The sequence below is a fragment of the Nilaparvata lugens genome, chromosome 3 (assembly GCF_014356525.2).
Source record: "Nilaparvata lugens isolate BPH chromosome 3, ASM1435652v1, whole genome shotgun sequence".
Classification (NCBI taxonomy): Eukaryota; Metazoa; Arthropoda; class Insecta; order Hemiptera; family Delphacidae; genus Nilaparvata; species Nilaparvata lugens.
Genome location: NC_052506.1, coordinates 77,687,980 through 77,708,393, shown reverse-complemented (window position 1 = coordinate 77,708,393; position 20,414 = coordinate 77,687,980). Strand labels below are relative to the sequence as shown.

Genomic DNA, 20,414 nt, shown 5'->3' with positions numbered 1-20,414 from the left:
TAGACATAGTAGGCGTCAGTGGCCTCAATGAGTGAATGTCAAGATAGACATAGTAGGCGTCAGTGGCCTCAATGAGTTGAATGTCAAGATAGACATAGTAGGCGTCAGTGGCCTCAATGAGTCACTTGTAAAGCCAAGGATAGCTGTCAAATCCAATAAATAAATAGGCGTCGATGGCCTCAGTGGAAGAATGTCAAGATAGACATAGTAGGCGTCAGTGGCCTCAGTGAGTTGAATGTCAAGATAGACATTAATCAAATAATAAGTAGGCGTCGGTGGCCTCAATGAGTTGAATGTCAAGATAGACATTAATCAAATAGTAAGTAGGCGTCAGTGGCCTCAATGAGTCACTTGTAAAGCCAAGGGTAGCTGTTAAATACAATGAATTAATAGGCGTCGGTGGCCTCAATGAGTCACTTGTAAAGCCAAGGGTAGCTGTCAAATCCAATGAATTAATAGTTGCTACTATTGAATACAATTATATAGGCGTCAGTGGCCTCAATGAGTTGAATGTCAAGATAGACATTAATAAAACAATAATGATACATACGTAAATGAAAATTGAAAAGAACGAATTACATAACCTGAATAAAATTTTGAAGAGGAGATGCGGCCAGGCAGACAGGCAACGACTCCGCAATACCAACAGGAACAGGACATCAGCAAGCGATGAAGTGATTAGGCCATGCAATGACAAGCATGGAAACGTCCAATACAGCAGGCGAATCCCCCAATGGAAAGGTAGGCTGGAGCGGGTAGAATTCCAAACGAATAATCCGATCTTCAAATTGTGGAATTTTTGGATTGATTTCCAAACAGTAGAGATGATGCACTTGAAAGTTTGAGGTTCACGAGGTGAAACCAATTGTAGAAGAATGGCAACTGAAGCTCACACGAGGTTGCAATTTTAGACAAAGTTTATCCAATTTTACCAGAGTAATTGAGTGAAGAACTCGATGAATAATTGAATCACATTGAAGAATGGAACAAACGAATTAATTTGAAGAATAATTCACACTTTAAAAACGTTTTGTAAGTCCGATGAATTCAGATGAAAGGTATAGACCGAAGGCGTAAATGCACCATCGACTATCCATCATTGAAGAAGAACACGGAAACGCTGCAAGCCTGCAAGCTACAATGAAAAAGGCAAGCTGCCGGATGTGTTAGAAACGTAGGCAAAGCGCTCGCAAACGAATGGTGAAAAAGTAACAAATATCTAAAAGGTAAGATGCCTAAAGACAAGATTAAATTCTAAAAAATCGAATAGCACAAATATTAAAATTGCAACGGCAAAAAATCCGACGAGAAAATACGAATAAAAGCATAGAAAACCAGCTGATGGAGCAGTGGCAAAAAACCGCGATTGAGACGTCACTGAACAGCGCAGACGCACAAAAGACACAGCGCGCAGACAGACAGACATGATGACGACATGATGTCTACGTAGTAGCGGAACGAATAACAAGTGAAACCGTTCCAATAAATGCTTTGTCAGATTTTACATAAACTGGGCCCCTTGTGTCATACGGGGGTATGGCACAATAAGAAAAAGTAAGAAATATGTAAAATCTGGCAAGGCAATTGGAAATTGAAAACTGGGCCCCATGTGAGAACCAGGGGAAAAAAACAATGAAACCTGAAAATACAACATGAACCATAAGAGCAAGGGGATTAACTAGAATCCTCATCAATGGGAAGAGGTGCTAAACTCGAAATAGCCCTCTTAAAGGTGCCGGAGGGAGTGAGGACAGTGACAACTCGAACCTTGTCGTCCTTACCGGGATGAACTTCAGTAATGCGCGCCAGCTTCCAAGTGGACTGCGCGGAACCAGGATCCTTCAAGATGACAACTGTACCGACCTTCAAATTTTCACAACTGTTTAACCATTTGCCTTTTTTCTGAAGAGTGGTTGAGGAGTGGGTCTTTTTTCTGAAGAGTGGTGGAGAAAAAGTACGAGATTTGGGGCCGCCTACACGAATGGAAATAGGACCGGCGTAATCCAAACCACAATTATGAAAGTGAACATTAGCCTGAACGCGGGCCGCTGGTAAACTACCCATGATTTGCTCAGAACGAAGAGCCGAAAAGCGAAAACACAATATGCAATGCCGCAATACACTTTTGATGGTGCGACGGGTGGAGGGAAACCAAAATCGTTGTCTTACACTGGCCATGGTGGCCTGCACCCCAGCATGACTTAGACGACGATGGTGAGCAACAATCAATGCACGAGTGAATTTGTGATTGCTGGGCAACAATATTTGATGTTTGTAATCAAATGAAGCATTTGCATTTTGCAAACGTCCACCAACTCTGAGCAGAGAATCTGAATGAACGAATGGTGACAAGGCTTTAATAGAACTATTAGGCAATAGCTCCTGATTTTGACGCAATGCTTTAAGTTCGGCAGAGAAAGCTTCTTCTTGAATAGATTTGAAGATACAATTTTCAGCTTCTGAAATTTCAGAGATAGTTAATTGACCAAAGCGCGGAGCGACTGAATTTTGTTTTCTACAATTATGAATGAACCGTAGAACATATGCTGTTGTACGAACGATTTTGTGATAGGTGGAGCAACTATTGATTATACCTGAAATAACATCATTATGAGAAGAAGTAGTAGCTAATACCTGAACTGATTGAGAACTGTTTTCCTGAACTGATACCTGAACTGATTTCTCTAACTGATGAGAGACATCATTTGAAGTTAGGACATTCGATGTGACCCTATGGGGAGCGGCCACAGGTGAAGCGGGGAGGCACGAACGAGGTGCTGCAATAGGACGAATAGCTTTACAAGGACCAAATATGACCCAACCTAGACTGGTTTTCTGAAGGATGGGAGCGTTTTGAGCTAGATACAATTTACCAGGCTGAAGTATTGATGCGAATATGCCAGCACCAAGTAACAAATATCTAAAAGGTAAGATGCCTAAAGACAAGATTAAATTCTAAAAAATCGAATAGCACAAATATTAAAATTGCAACGGCAAAAAATCTGACGAGAAAATACGAATAAAAGCATAGAAAAACAGCTGATGGAGCAGTGGCAAAAAACCGCGATTGAGACGTCACTGATCAGCGCAGACGCACAAAAGACACAGCGCGCAGACAGACAGACATGATGACGACATGATGTCTACGTAGTAGCGGAACGAAAAACAAGTGGAACCGTTCCAAAGATGCTTTGTCAGATTTTACATAAACTGGGCCCCTTGTGTCATACGGGGGTATGGCACAATAAGAAAAAGTAAGAAATATGTAAAATCTGGCAAGGCAATTGGAAATTGAAAACTGGGCCCCATGTGAGAACCAGGGGAAAAAAACAATGAAACCTGAAAATACAACATGAACCATGAGAGCAAGGGGATTAACTAGAATCCTCATCAATGGGAAGAGGTGCTAAACTCGAAATAGCCCTCTTAAAGGTGCCGGAGGGAGTGAGGACAGTGACAACTCGAACCTTGTCGTCCTTACCGGGATGAACTTCAGTAATGCGCGCCAGCTTCCAAGTGGACTGCGCGGAACCAGGATCCTTCAAGATGACAACTGTACCGACCTTCAAATTTTCACAACTGTTTAACCATTTGCCTTTTTTCTGAAGAGTGGTGGAGGAATGGGTCTTTTTTCTGAAGAGCGGTGGAGAAAAGGTACAAGATTTGGGGCCGCCTACACGGATGGAAATAGGACCGGTGTAATCCAAACCACAATTGTAAAAGGGAACATTGGCCTGAACGCGGGCCGCTGGTAAACTACCCATGATTTGCTCAGAACGAAGAGCTGAAAAGTGAAAACACATTCTGCAATGCCGCAATACACTTTTGATGGTGCAACGGGTGGAGGGAAACCAAAATCGTTGTCTTACACTGGCCATGGTGGCCTGCACCCCAGCATGACTTAGACGACGATGGTGAGCAACAATCAATGCACGAGTGAATTTGTGATTGCTGGGCAACAATATTTGATGTTTGTAATCAAATGAAGCATTTGCGTTTTGCAAACGTCCACCAACTCTGAGCAGAGAATCTGAATGAACGAATGGTGACAAGTCTTTAATAGAACTATTAGGCAATAGCTCCTGATTTTGACGCAATGCTTTAAGTTCGGCAGAGAAAGCTTCTTCTTGAATAGATTTGAAGATACAATTTTCAGCTTCTGAAATTTCAGAGACAGCTAATTGACCAAAGCGCGGAGCGACTGAATTTTGTTTTTTACAATTATGAATGAACCGTAGAACATATGCTGTTGTACGAACGATTTTGTGATAGGTGGAGCAACTATTGATTATACCTGAAATAACATCATTATGAGAAGAATTAGTAGCTAATACCGGAACTGATTGATTACTGTTTTCCTGAACTGATTTTTCTAACTGATGAGAGACATCATTTGAAGTTAGAACATTCGATGTGACCCTACGGGGAGCGGCCACAGGTGAAGCGGGGAGGCACGAACGAGGTGCTGCAATAGGACGAATAGCTTTGCAAGGACCAAATATGACCCAACCTAGACTGGTTTTCTGAAGAATGGGAGCATTTTGAGCTAGATACAATTTACCAGGCTGAAGTATCGATGCAAATATGCCAGCACCAAGTAACAAATCTACAGGTTTAGACTGATCAAACAATGGATCCGCTAATTTGAGTTCAACGGGAATTGAAATTTTGGAAAGATCGATGTTCACACTAGGAACATTAGCTGATATGCTATCAACTACAATACAATTTTCTTCAACCGACCACGAACGATCAGATGAAGACAAGCAAACTGAATGAGAAATAGATGATTTGGTCTTATTCTCACCTACACTATGAATCAAAGTGTCAGAATACAAAGTAACAAGTGATAATTTTTCAGCCAACCTAGTTGACATCAAATTACAATCAGAGCAAGAGTCTAAAAGCGCGGTTGCTTTAATAAATTCCCCACTAGAAGATTGAACCAAAACTTCAGCAGTAGGTAACAAGGCGACAGTTGATTGCTGTTGCAAACACAGAGACGAAGTGGAGCTCATTGTGACATGAGAGTTCTTCTGAGGCTGTTCTGCATGAGAAACAGCTTGCTTAGTTGTTTCCACATTCTGAACCATGACGGAATTCAAAACAGCATTCTTGCCCCTGGAGGGAGCAAGGGATTGAGAATGAATAAGATTTGAAGTTACCTTATCCTTAGAAGTAGGCTGAGTGTCCCGTGATTGAGGATACGACCTGTGAAGAACAGTGTGGTGACTCTTGCCACAAAGTGTACACGATTTGTCGGAACAAACATGATTGGGTGCGAAAGGCTTGAGGCAATTATAACATAACCTTTTGTCACGGACAGCATTCCAACGATCAGTAACCTGCAACTTCAATAATTCATTACAACGATTTGGAAAATGACCAACAGAATTACAAAAACTACAAGGTGACATAGAAGAGGTAGTAACCTGCATCCTAGCTTGAACATTTGATTGACTTTGATTGAACTTCGGCTTGCTATGAGCACCAACCGAGTTGGATGTACTTTGCTGTACATTTCCTTGATGATGGTTAGCTGAGCTTGAAGCAACAGCTTCCATGATTTTGCATTGTGATTCCAAAAAATTCCAGAATTTATCAATGGTGGGAATGTCGTGTATACCAACACTCTTTTCCCATTCTCGAACAGTAGCAGTATCCAACTGCAACAACATTTTGTGCATATACAACAAGTCCTTGATTTGGACTCCAAGTTGAAGCGCTTCGAGCGCGGTGATGTGGGACTTGCAAAAGTCAATGAATGCCCGTAATGATTGCGGACAGTTACGCTTTATGGTAGGCGGAGATTCAATTGCCGTGACGTGCCTGGCAGCAATTAATCTCTTGTTGTCATACCTCTCTCTTAAGAGGTTCCATGCAAGCTGAAAACCATTTTCGTCAGCTTCAATGTGTTCCACTCTAGCAAGAGCTTCACCACTGAGTGATTGACGAAGATAGAAAAATTTCAATGAATCATTAATGTTATCTTGATTACCAATAATATTAGTAAAGGCACTTGAGAATGCTTGCCATTTTGAAAGCTCCCCATTGAAGCGTGGAAGCGGTATCTGAGGCAACTGAAAATTTGCCAAAGGTGCGTTTTGAGATGTTGGCCGCTGGGAAGCACCAGCAGTGGCCTCATTGTTGCGTTGTCTGCTTTCAAAGGCAGTTAATGCAGCGTTTGCCTTAGAGGTAATGGAGATAAACTTATTGAGTATCTCAAAATGAGTTGAAGTGTCCTGCACTTGCAACTCTGAATTCCAAAGTCGTTGGTGTATCTTATTATACTTAATTCTAAGTGAACCTAGTTCGTTTTTTACAGTCAATAATTGATAGTAAGTGGCTTCAGAGTCCACAACATAATCGTTATAGCTGGTTATGAACCAGTCTATTTCCTGGTGCAAATTGTCTCTTGCATTGAAAAGAGCAGAAGGCTCAGGAAGTGAATCTTCCTCATGATCAGACATGCTAAAAAATTAACAGAAAAACCTGAGTGAATGACAAGTAGGCACTGTAGCAATGCGATTGCTGCGCCAATAAGCAACCTTGGGCGCTGGTCCAGTACGCAGAGAGGCACGCCTGTGGGTTTGAGGCAAGTTGTATCAAGCTTGCTGTGCGGCGAGTCAAGTAGCGAGCTCGCAAGGCGGTGTGGTATGCCGTGTGTTGTTTTCTCAATGCGCAATAGCCGTCTGTGACCAGTTCAGTGCGGTTCAGTCTCTCAGGGTACAAGATAGTTGATAGCTGGTGCATACACGTCGCAGCGTGCTTTGAGTTGCAGCCAGTACTGAAAATTTGAAACAGGTGTGTGAATGCTTAATATTAAACAATTTAAACATACAAAGGTACAATGAAATAAAATATACACTAGAGTGGGACCTAATCATTGGCGTCAAGCTAGACTATTAGGCACACGGTCACTGAAACCCCAAGGTTCAATGGACCAAGAAATGGGTAATAAAAATTAACAATTATCCTAAGTGAAGACTGGCTCAAAATGAACGGCTTGGAGGACCAATTTTTATAATTGGTCCAATTAACAATTATCCTAGGAAAACTCTGGGTCAAAAAATCTGGCCCAGATGAACCAATTTTTATGACAGAATCCAAGGGCAGGGCAGTGGACTGTGGATGATAGTTGTTATAAATACCTACAAATAAATCTTGAATTCTGTACATAAAAATACTGATAGCTTGAAATGTGGTAAGTACGCCAATAAAAGACTAAATGAATCAACAATATAAGATTTAATAATAATAAGATGATAATAGTAGGCAGATGGCCACATACAAAAACAATTGTATCAAATATTTTGAGATCAATAAATTAATAATAGGCAGGTGTCCACATACAAACAATTGAATCAAATATTTTGAGATCAATAAATTAATAATAGGCAGATGGCCACATACAAAGGCAATTGTAAGTAGGTTAAGTCTTTGAATCCTTAAATAATAATAGGCAGATGGCCACATACAAAGGCAATTGTAAGTAGGTTAAGTCTTTGAATCCTTAAATAATAATAGGCAGATGGCCACATACAAAAACAATGAGTCAAATCTTGGGAAAATTACAACATGTGAAATAATGTAGAGAACTACAACATTTAAATGAAATTAGGTCAATGACATTAATGACCATTAAGTTCTGACAATAACTGCAAAGGTATTAATGATATTAAATTATTAATGATATTGGTATTAATAATATTGCAATAAATGCAAAGGTATTAATAATGATACCTGAAATGAATAATTTGAGTGCAATAATGAAAGCTATTACTAAGGTACAATAATAATGATTAAAAAAATGACAATAAGCTGTAAGAAATGCTCAGCAAATAACATACATAAAAATATATGCGGCATAGGCCTTCAGTGATTTGAATGTCAAAATAGATTTCGACCTAACAATTAATAGGCATTAATGGCCTCAGTGAAATGAATGTCAAGCTAGACATTAACTAAACAATAGGTAGGCGTCGGTAGCCTCAGTGAAAGAATGTCAAGATAGACATTAATAATAGGCGACAGTGGCCTTCAATGAATCACTTGTAAAGCCAAGGATAGCTGTCAAATCCAATAAATAAATAGGCGTCGATGGCCTCAGTGGAAGAATGTCAAGATAGACATTAACTAAACAATAGGTAGGCGTCGGTAGCCTCAATGAGTTGAATGTCAAGATAGACATTAATCAAATAATAAGTAGGCGTCGGTGGCCTCAATGAGTCACTTGTAAAGCCAAGGGTAGCTGTCAAATCCAATGAATTAATAGTTGCTACTATTGAATACAATTATATAGGCGTCAGTGGCCTCAGAAAATCACTTGTGAAGCCAAGGGTAGCTGTTAAATACAATGAATTAATAGGCGTCGGTGGCCTTAGTGAATTGCATGTCAAGATAGACATTAATCAAATAGTAAGTAGGCGTCAGTGGCCTCAATGAGTTGGATGTCAAGATAGACATTAATAAAATAATAAGTAGGCGTCAGTGGCCTCAATGAGTTGAATGTCAAGATAGACATTAGTAGGCGTCAGTGGCCTCAATGAGTTGAATGTCAAGATAGACATTAGTAGGCGTCAGTGGCCTCAATGAGTTGAATGTCAAGATAGACATTAGTAGGCGTCAGTGGCCTCAATGAGTTGAATGTCAAGATAGACATTAATAACATAATAAGTAGGCGTCAGTGGCCTCAATGAGTTGAATGTCAAGATAGACATTAGTAGGCGTCAGTGGCCTCAATGAGTTGAATGTCAAGATAGACATTAGTAGGCGTCAGTGGCCTCAATGAGTTGAATGTCAAGATAGACATTAATAAAACAATAATGATACATACGTAAATGAAAATTGAAAAGAACGAATTACATAACCTGAATAAAATTTTGAAGAGGAGATGCGGCCAGGCAGACAGGCAACGACTCCGCAATACCAACAGGAACAGGACATCAGCAAGCGATGAAGTGATTAGGCCATGCAATGACAAGCATGGAAACGTCCAATACAGCAGGCGAATCCCCCAATGGAAAGGTAGGCTGGAGCGGGTAGAATTCCAAACGAATAATCCGATCTTCAAATTGTGGAATTTTTGGATTGATTTCCAAACAGTAGATATTACTACCAATTGATTGAGAAGAATATGTTTTCGGAATAATAAATGCTGGAAGACTAAGCACATAGCAACTCCATATTGAGATGTAAATGAAAATATTTATTGTCAGATAAATTTCATGATTCACAAAATAAAGTCAAGTGTGACTTGAGATACATTGACTTTTTGGCGGTACGAAGTACGCCGGGCAAGCTAGTACTGAATAAAAATATCAGATATTGCCCAACAACAGACTTATTTTAAAAAATCGAGTAACCGGTTTTGATTGTTACAACATTATCAATCTCTGGTACTCCCAGGAGTTTACCTGGGATTGATAATGGTGTAACAACCGAAACCTGTATCTTGATGTTTTAATAAATCTGTGGTTGGACAATATCTATTCTTTTATTCAGAATTTAATTCTTGTTCTGCTTTCACTGTTTATGTATATAAAATAATAATAATATTGCTATGGATTTAATTGGTGGGAAGTCCCTGACGGAAGTTCCACCTCGTCTGAATATCGTTCATATTCAGGAATATACAGGGTCTGTATAATAAGTAACCGGACTGACCTCAGGAAATTTTTTATTGGCAAAATATGTACAATTTTTGTTTAGAAATCTTCAAAGTAGTCCCCATTGGAGTCGATAACACGCTGATGCCGGATTTTCCAATCCCTGAACGCTCCCTGGAAGTCGGCAACCACTATGCTGTCTAGAGCCCTCGTTGTAGCACGTTTAACGTTTTCCAGAGTCCCAAACCGCGTCCCCTTAAGTTGTCTCTTGATCTTGGGGAACAAGAAGAAGTCCGGTGGTGCCATATCCTGGCTGTAAGGAGCATGTGGCAACGTTACCCTCGACTGTTTGGCCAACTGCTCGGTGACGAGCAGGCAGGTTTGCGACGGAGCATTGTCTTGATGGAGGATCCACAAATCGTCAATCCCCGGACGGACTCGATGAATCCGGGCGATTAGTCGACGGAGCACCTCCCTGTGGTACTGGCCGTTTACAGTTTGGCCGGGTGGCACAAACTCTTTGTGAACAAAAAGTACTACAGAGAGGTGCTCCGTCGACTAATCGCCCGGGTTCATCAAGTCCGTCCGGGGATTGAAGATTCGTGGATCCTCCATAACGACAATGCTCCGCCAAGAAGACTTGGTAACTCATTAGTGTTTTCCCTTCAATATTCAGTATTCAGTATTCAAAATTGAAAGCTTATCAGTACAATTTTGGTATATTATTCAGTTATCCAGTTCGCTGATATTTTTTAACATTTTTTCAGATTCGAATGGCAATTATTAATATGAATTCTACTCTTGATTACAGATTTCTCTGAAAAGTATGTTATCAACTTACCCAATAGCTCTCTACCTGTTTATAATCAGAACGAGGATGATCCAGCTTTTGAAGAGATCTTATTCGTGGAACTGAGTGATGAGAAGTCATTGACAGTAAAAGTTTTGGAAGAGACACAACCTGATGCTCGGTGAGTGTTTTATCTATTTCATTTAAATTCGAGCACAAATCATATATTGATTAAGACTTGGGACTTGAAGTAAGTAGCAGCGTGAAGGAAAATATGCATTCAATCATCTCTGAAAGTAATATTTAACTATAGTAGTTTGGTGTGCAGCCAATAACCTCAGTCTAAACAGTCAAAACAAAACATACGAGGATTGTCTCAGAATTAAATTACACTATTTTTTATAATCTTGTTCCGGGTGCGACAGCAAAACTTATTTTTTTCAAAGTGAACGACATTCAGTCACCTGATGTCGAAGTAGAGCAAATTTGGTGTTGAGTGATATCACATAGTTCATAAGAACATTTTATAAATTTATTTGATATATGTAGGAAGCTTACTTCCACGCACGGCCCGAACTCATATAAATCCCTGAGATCTCATGTTTGAATAATAATTGGTTAATTATTAATTTTACTAATTGAACAAAGTATATCATATCAAACCTATAGACCAAACAGGTTTTTATTTGCAGAATTTTGTATTGACTGGAAGTCCAAGCATCAGTGCTAAATATAATATATTTATAAATTTTTTAAAGCTCGCTATTGTGAATATCAGCAAATCTTGTGATAATTATTCAGATTTTAGAAAGAATTTATTTCAGAAAAATTATAGATATCGAATATTTTATATACACTGTTTTATGGGAATATAATTTGTGTTTTATGTCAGCATACAAAATCATAGAATTTTTTATTATATCCTAACTCATCTCGTGATATACAGTTTGAGCTGTTTTAATACCAACAAATATTCAGCAGCACATAAAATTATTGAATCAAGTAATATTGGTCTTATTAAGAGCACTCAGTATTTATCATCCTTTGATGATAATCACTTTAATCTGTCAGAGCAAGTATATTGAAAATTATATTAATAAGGTTCCAGTTATATCATATAAGGATCCAGAGAGCTTCAAGAACTGGCGTTGTAAGTTCTAAGGAATTTTGGAAGGATAAATTGGTGAATGCTTGTGTTCACGACGAGCGTTTTAAGAATCAACTAGAAACAGCTATAGTTGGTCCTTATCATTCTCTAGTGGTACATGGTTACTGTTAATCAGTCATCAAATATTCTTTTAATTTCCTCACTGGTATTCTTCAAGAACTTCATAGAAGCAGCGGTAAGAATTATTAATCACCGGTCATTGAACCTTATGGTGATTACTTGTATTTGTAAAATTCATGTATCTACCACTGAGCTAGAGCTGAGGTTTGAACCCAGTAATTTTGCGAGCCGGACGGCCTTAATTTTTTGTGAATTTATTCGCAAAAGAGGGAATTTAACAACTGCTCTTATAAATATCAATAACATCGTATCATCTGTAAAGGATTTGCAAAGGTTTACCACTTTACATAATAGCTTCATAACGTGGGGCTCTATCATAAGAGATAACCCTCCAAGGAGCACAACTTTACAATGTTCTGTGATCACAAATCAGTGCACATTTCGTAATCGCTTTAATTTAGCTCCTTTGGCTACTGTCCAGGAGCGGAAATCAATTGTTACGTAGGTCACTACGTTCACACAAACTGCAAGTGCAACAAGACGAAGAAATGGAGTCCCTCGGCCCATTAGGTCACCTGAGAACATTGAGGCAGCAAGATTTTCAATGTTGAGATCACCACAGCGTTCTGCGCGCAAACATGCGTCTGCTCTTGGACTTTCCGATCGTTCTGTGAGAATATTTCTTCATGATGATCTTCATTTTCATCCATACAAGATGGCAACTGTGCAGGAACTTTCTGAACGTGACTTCAATTGGGGAAGCACTTTCCAGGACGCCTCAACTCAATTAGGAGCGATTTGGAGTGGCCAGCCCCATCTCCCAATTTGAACCCTTATGATTTTTTCTATAGGGTTTTTTTGAATTCCTTGTTTATTTGAATTGTCCAAGGACCCTATAAGATTTGAAAACCAATATCAGGGACGAAATTGCTAACATAACGCCTGCAATGCTGGCAGGAGTCTTGACAAACGCCAAAAATCGGTTTACTCATTGTATGAAGAATGAGGGACGTCACCTACCTGATTTGTTATTCAAAACTATTGAAACAAAACTTTTCCGCCACACTGCACAGAAAGCAGCTGTTTTCCAGTCCCTACGTAGATATGAAAGACATTGTTTGCAGACGACTCTCGTCTGACGTCAGAACAGGTTTCTTTCCGGCTAAGGCCAGAAAGAGTACCCTTTCCGGCCGCTAACATGGAACTAAGAAAGGTGAATAATTGAACATAATCTTTTAGTTTATTTTGACAAATCAGAATAAAAAATAAAAATACTTGGACAATTTCCTGATATTCAGATTACCTCAGATTTGCTAGAGCTATGACCTTCCACTTTTGCTTTCAGAAGTGCTTAATGAACAATTATTCTCATATATATATTGTTTATTTTTCTGTGTGGCAAAAAATAGCGTTCGCACCATCTTTCGCTCTCAATGCGGCCTACGGCCTCGGACTTGAAATCAGATTTCGTGCCGGAAAAGTCTCATTTTCGGCCCTAGGTGCGAAATATACTATTTATATGTGTCTACCTTACAAAGAATAACTACAAACTTTCTGATCCAAACAAAGAGTTTTATTTACTAAAAATAGGAAGTTTTGCTGCCGCACATGGGAGGTGAAGGCTGACATTTTCAGGGAACTTCCATGTTTAGTGGCAGTGCTGTAGAATTTTCATGAGGTTACCATGTTTAATTCGTCAGTTGTTAAGAGCAATCCAATATGGAGCTTCCACTCACTTCTACCGCCGATTGCTTAATACGTGGTGTCATCTGTTTTTTAACTGGAAAGAATAACGTGCAACTGAAATTCATCGTGAGTTGACTACTTGGAAACTTGACCTACTGAAATCTTGAAGAATTTTAAATAGACCTATAAACATCCTTAGTAATTTAAGAATCTATATGCAAAATTTAAAGTTAATCAGTCCAGTAGTTCCGACGTGAAGATGCGTCATTCGTGAATTTTCTATCCCGTATGTGTATTATACCAGTTCATTCCTTTATTATACAAGATGTGCCAGAGAAACTTACTTTTTTGAAAGGTCAATAAAAACAAAAGTACTTCAGATATTGTTATCTTTTTTATATGAGAATACAATATCTCAATTTTTTTCCATGCAGTCTTGAAAATGAGATCAGACCAATGGCGACCCCCATTGCCCATGCACTGATGAAGTCGATTTTTGAAATTTTGTTGCAGTATATCAATCAGTATGTTGGCAATGGCGTCGCGAATGTTGTTCTTGAGGTGTGCTATAGTCCGTGATTGATCGACATAAACCAGAGGTTTCAAATAACCCTATAAAAAAATCGTATTGAAGAATCGCATGTGGAAATGAGACTTGTCACTAAAAAAATGCCTGCTTCTTCAGGCAGGTTGTCAATCAGCATATCACATGCATTTTTACGGGCAACAAAATGACGTTCAGTCAATTCTTGAACAACAGCCAATTTATAGGGATGAAGTTGAAGGTCTTCATGGAAAATTCGTCGAACAGTGGAGTCAAAAATTGCCATATCCATTTATGGGTTTAGCGACACTTCCACGCTCCTGAAATGAGTTAACTGATGACAGAATCGAATTATGACCAGGAACGAGTCTGTGGGGAGGAATTTCAAATCGAGAGCGGAAGGTGATCGACCATTAGAAAAGAAGCTCTCAACTGCTAAGAGCATGATGGCTAATTTACTTGAGGGAGGATAAATTTGAGAACTTCCCCCTACAGATGCGCCCCTTCCTGCCCCTCTACACGACCAATTCAACGTACGGGAATTTTTTTCAAATGAGTAAGTTTCTCTGGCGCACCTTGTATTATATGTTATTTTTTTGATTGTGTACGAAAAGAGCCAACCAGCTCCATTGAAATACTTGCACGTTGTACTAATGATAGATATCGAGTTATAATTCCTTGTCGTTTTCCTTTCAGGTTGAAGAAACTGCTCCGGAAAGGTCGATTTGAAGAAGCGAAAAAATTCTGCACGTTTTTTGGCTTGGATATTCAAATTGTTCATCGCGCTGAAGCGGCGCGCGTGTTTGAAGAACTAATGCCGTGGACACAATCAAAACCTGTTACTGTCGATGAATTTATTGTTCTTCTTGAACTGATTGAGGTATTATTGTTTTCAATTTTCAAATCTATATTCAATAATAGTTTTCATTCTCTCTCTAGAATTCCAAAATTGAGCCAAAAATGATGCGATTGCTCCTTTCATGTCAGTCTCACAATGAAAACTTTAAATAATGTTGAGATGTAATCAAGGCGGAGTTAAGACTTAACACAATTACAATCTCGCTCTCCCAATTACAGTAGAGCATCTGGACATCGATTCCTCAGCTCTACAGGTCTTTACAACCCTTGGCCTCCCTCACAAAACCTCTCCATCTCTCCCGATCCTCTGCCTGCCTTTTCCAGTTGCAAACTCCAAGCGTTCTCAAATCCCGCTCCATATCATCTGTCCATCTATTCCTTGGCCGTCCTTTTCTTCTTCTATTATATATTCTTTCTCTCCTTATACATTTGGCAATCCTTTCACACCCATTCTCACCAAGTGCCCCATCCACCTAATCCTGCCAGCTTTAATAAATTTATTTATTTATTATTATTATTGTTATTCATGGCGCTTAGTTGTGTATGTGTGAGCTTCATTAAAACTCACACAACATGCCACCTGTCAATCCTATTATATCAAGCGGGCAATTTCTGTATTCATATATCTGGTTATTTTTATATCTGGCTATTTTAATATCTGGTTATTTATGTTTAACGGATCTCGAAAACGGCTCTAACGATTTTCACGAAATTTGGAACATAGTAGGTTTATGATATAAAGATACGATTGCACTAGGTCTCATACTTGAGAAAACTCGCTGAACGACATTGAAAGGATAATTCATCCTTGGCTGAAACAGCTGTGGATAGTAAAAAAGTGAGTGAGCGAGTGAGTTTGTAAAAAATCAAAATATCGCATCCCCGAAATTCATAAGATAACGTATAGCCAGCTGTGAAATATAAACATGATCATTTTAGAGAATAATTGTGTTCTGTTTATCAATAAATAAAAATTACGAGCGAAGCTCGGTGCCCCGATATTTACATATTATATGTTACATACAAGTTTGGTTTTATTTGACCAGACGATGTCTTCACTCCCCAAGAAGCACTCGATTATTATTCGACTATTTTTTCTCCTGCAAATTTCATTTTCGCAAACAGGGCTCACTATACTCCTATAGTCCATACAAAATTACTTTTGACTTGGAGGACTATGCGGAGAAGAGAAATGGAGGAAGATCAGCAAATTACTGACAGTGATGCATAGTCATAGGTAGAGTTGCAGTTGCCAATTTGTCGATTAGACTCAGTCGACTCGGTTCTTTCAGAGAGGAAACATCGTAAGTGTATCATAAACACGTGAACACTCACTAGAAATTAGAGAACGTTGGCCGCTGTATCCATACTTCTCTCTGCTGCGCATATCCCTCCAAGTCAATAGTAATTTTTTACGGACTATAATAACCTTTCTTTTAAAGATACGAAGTCTTTCTATGTCCCCAGCTGTAAGTACCCAAGTGTCAGAGCCATAACCTACTACAGGCCTGACTAATGCATTATACAGAGTGACACAGAATAACGGGAACTTTCAAAAACGCTATAAAACATTAGTGGGAAGGGAAAAAATGATTTATTTAAACTACTGTAAAGTTCAAGACTTGACATTTGAGAATTATCAATAACATCTATCACTTTTTGACAATCACTTCTTCAAGATGGCTTCCTCCTGCACGAATACACTCTTGAAATCTGTGTTGAGATTCCTGAACGATTGCTGCAACATTTCAGCTGGGATATTGTTCATTTCATTTTAGATTGTCTGTTATGATTCAACCACAGTTATTGGTCAAGTTGTGAAAACGTTTGATTGAGATAGCTCCACAAACAGAAAATCGCAGAAGGACAGATCACGGGACCAGGAAACGCAGATGTTGCAGCGATCAATGAGGAATCGTCAACACAGATTTCAAGAGTGTATTCGTTCAGGAGGAAGCCATCTTAAAAAAGTTATTGTCAAAAAGTGATGGATGTTATTTAGTTATTTGTATATCTAGAGTGAAAAGTACGACTTTTTTTCCCTGTGGGAAAAAGTTTGAAGCCCGAGGCGAAGCCGAGGGCAGCAATTTTCCTGAGGGAGAAAAAGTATTTTTCGCTCGTGATGTACACAACATTTTTCCTCCATCTACATTTTTTTATAGAAACTGCAAATAAAATCATTCTAATAACTTACGTATTGGTGACAATGATTCCTAACAACTTAACCTAAATCTAAAACCTAAAAACCGGTCGTCTGATTGGCACTGCCGATTGCGCTATCTATCGGCAAAAGCTGTAACAATTATATCAGCTGAGCAGTTACCAAAAATGGCTGACTCCAGATCACGCGGTTCAGATTTGAATTGCAGATGAAAAATATTTGTTGGCTGGTATTTTGAATAGAATAAAATATTTTAAAAATTGTATAAATTTTTATCGTCTACTAATATTAAGAAGATAATAATTATCATACAAACATATATTTCATGAGTTGATCAAATTTCTGGTTGTGGTATTGAATTCAGTTGACTCAATGACAGACATCTCTATTATGCTTTCTCATCTGAGCTTAGACCTTCTAACCTATTACAATGTAAGTTTCAAAATAGAGATGCTCCCCATGTTATTTAAATGGAGTCACTTTTACTCCCTAGGGAGTTTTTCTGTTTTTTACTACCGAGAGCGAAAAAGTGACACTTTAGTATTAGGTTTCAGGGAGTAAAGTAGCCTAAGTACTTTAAACAGTAGGTGGAGGAAAAATAATTCTCAAATGTGGTCAAAAGTCGAGGTAGTGTGAGTTGAGCTTGAATGGTTGAGAAGTGGAAATCTTATTGATACGTTATTTGTTTGCAGGATATTGAATTTGTCGGCGATTACTGTATCAATGCTATCACCGCGGACTTGCGTGACATTCTGAAGCTACTCAATTACGGAATGAGAAGAGTGAAACAGACGCTGAATAGAAGTGAGCAAGACGAGGAGAAAGAAGCAGCACCTGACCGCCGAGCGCTTCTCAAGCTCTATTCGATGATGGGCTCACTTGTGCAGCGTCTAAACACATTTATCATCATACAACAATCGCCATCGCCGTCGGCTTCATTCGACCTCTGGATTTCATTCTCAAAAGCCAACTTACTGTCCGAAGTCCGCGAACATCTCAGAAAGGTAACAACAATTTAAATTACACGCTAAACTGTGATGAAGTTGATGATTTTGAAGAAATAACTTGACAATTTCAAATTTTTCGAGTTATATGACGACTTACAGACTTTACAGGATGTTCTGAAAAAAGGTGCCCATACGTCAGGGCGTGATTCCTCACATCAAAAGAAGAAAAAAGTTCCAATTAACATAGGTCCGAAAATGCTTGGTTACCAAGTTATACATGGTGAAAGATTTCGTCTGAATTTCAGTTCCCCTGCTGAAACGAAGCCCTACGGGTATTTGTTGGCTGTTAATTAAGGTGCACAATTTAGTGTACTTAATGTAAAATGAACTGAAAAATTGAATAAAACCGTTTCCAGACCTGTAGTAATTTTTAAGATATGTGACGAAATAGGCGAAACTTGGTCCCGAAAAACAAGTTCCTTTAAGGTTTGAAGCAGATTTAGCCTACTATGTTAAATGTACAATAAACACAAAATATTTTTTTACAGAACTTGTAGAAAATTCAATTTCGAAGAGAAAGATTTAAAATGAGTTTATAATAGACAAACGCAACCTTTAAAAAATAATCCTTAATTACATACAAAACGCATGAAAAGAGAGCATAACAGATTTTATGCATTCTTAATATATAAAAATGTATACATATTCAATGTATAATTGAATCTCACTACAGATCTGTAAACAGCCAATGGAGGGCTGTGCCATGATTGATGGTACATTTTCATCAATTCCAAACTTTGGGCAGTCATTCTGTATGCGATTTATTTATCTTATTTATTTACTGATGGATGTTGTCAGTTTCAATCAATGAATATTTTTGAAATAGTTTAGGGATACTGTAGGCCAATTGACGGCTTACATAATCATTAAGTTGCGCACATCAAAATAAACATGTCTATGAAAAGTGAAGTTTTCATATTCGATGCTTGGCTACGACAAGAAAGCAACACAATTCATGTATAAGAAACATATGTAAGGTCATTCAATGTGTACAGTAATATTGTTTTGTGTTTAATAATGTTGGCATGTAGTTTTGCCAAGAGCAACGAGTGTTCCTTCTTGGACAGTATATTAAGAATATCAGAATATTAAGTTTGTTTTTTGGTCCTGCAAATTTATTTCTTTAATATGTGAATATTTCCTATTTTTGTGATAATAATGTGAAATATTTCTCTTATGTTTGGTTTGGAAGCATCTACATTGAAAAATATATTTTGTGAAAATAATTAAGGACTGAAAATTTTGTCAAGAGAACAATTAGAAGACTCAACCTATTTCGGACTATGTGTAACCTTATCTAAATTTGGGAGAGGAATAGCACAAGGCAACCTTTTATTTTTTCTCTCCCTATCATTTTGATGATGTACTTATTGTATGAATCAATATAATAATAAATGAGTATTTTACCAGAAACGCCTCCAGTTTTACCTGTGGTGTTATCTCATAGGGTTCAATACATAGGACTTGCACCCCTTATACTATTAATAACCCTAATAAGAAAAACATTAGGAGGCGTTGTACACTGGACAAGTACTGTTCAAGAAGGAACACTCGTTGTTCTTGTCAAAACAACATGCTTACATTATCAAACACATAACAATATTGCAGACCTGTACACATTGAATGACTTCACATATGGTTTTTACTTTCCTTGCCCTATTACCATAGGTAAGGAAAGCATTGCTTTCCGAAAAAAATTAAGGTACCCCAATTTCTAAATTTCTATACGTTTCAAGGTCCCCGAGTCCAAAAAAGTGGTTTTTGGGAATTTGTGTGTGAGTGTGTGTGTGTTCCAACTAACGGAATTTGGAACTCAAGGTCCTTATACTATAAGGATCCGACACGAACAATTTCGATCAAATGCAATTCAAGATGGCGGCTAAAATGACAATTTCAAAAACAGGGTTTTTCGCTATTTTTTCGAAAATGGCTCCAACGATTTTGATCAAATTTATACCTAATATAGTCATTGATAAGCTATATCAACGCCACAAGTCCTTTATCTGTAAAAAATTCAGGAGCTACGCCCAATCTATGCAAAGTTTGATTTTAGATTCCCAATTATCAGGTCACAGATATAATTTAAACGAAAAATTTCGTCGAGTGGAAAAGATTGAGCATGAAAATCTCTTCAATTAATGTCCAGTAACATTAATTTTCACCTAAAATTGAAAATAAGCTTGAAATTTGAGAAAATGTGATTATTCAATTGCAAACTGTTGGCAACTGTTGATTCTATTAAATCATACACTAAGAAGAGATAGCAGACCTCGTGTGTCTCCAGCGTTATTGTCCTGTCACCAGCTGGCTCAGATATTTAAATAGTAGACTTGAGATGCGCGTGAACACTAGTGTCAGGTAATTGATCAATTTTCATAATGGCAAGGAAAGTTGTGTGAGTGCGCCACACCAGATTTTTATACATGAATTGTGAAGCTTTCTTGCCGTAGCCACACACCGAATATATGAACCCCACTTACTCTTCATAGACATGATGTGCGCGACTTAATGAAGCACTGTATAAATCAAAAT

At 38.3% G+C, this 20,414-nt stretch overlaps 1 protein-coding gene across 3 annotated transcripts in view; it reads left to right on the top strand.

Annotated features, from left to right (window-relative positions):
• The window catches only part of LOC111044125 (kinetochore-associated protein 1), a 55,994-nt gene that overhangs the window by 21,738 nt on the left and 13,842 nt on the right, over window positions 1-20,414 (top strand). For all 3 annotated transcript variants that reach the window (XM_039424696.1, XM_039424694.1, XM_039424695.1), the window contains exons 8-10: window positions 10,420-10,579; window positions 14,553-14,736; window positions 17,568-17,879. In XM_039424696.1, the coding sequence (XP_039280630.1) occupies window positions 10,420-10,579; window positions 14,553-14,736; window positions 17,568-17,879 (656 nt within the window). The remainder of the gene's footprint in view (window positions 1-10,419; window positions 10,580-14,552; window positions 14,737-17,567; window positions 17,880-20,414) is intronic.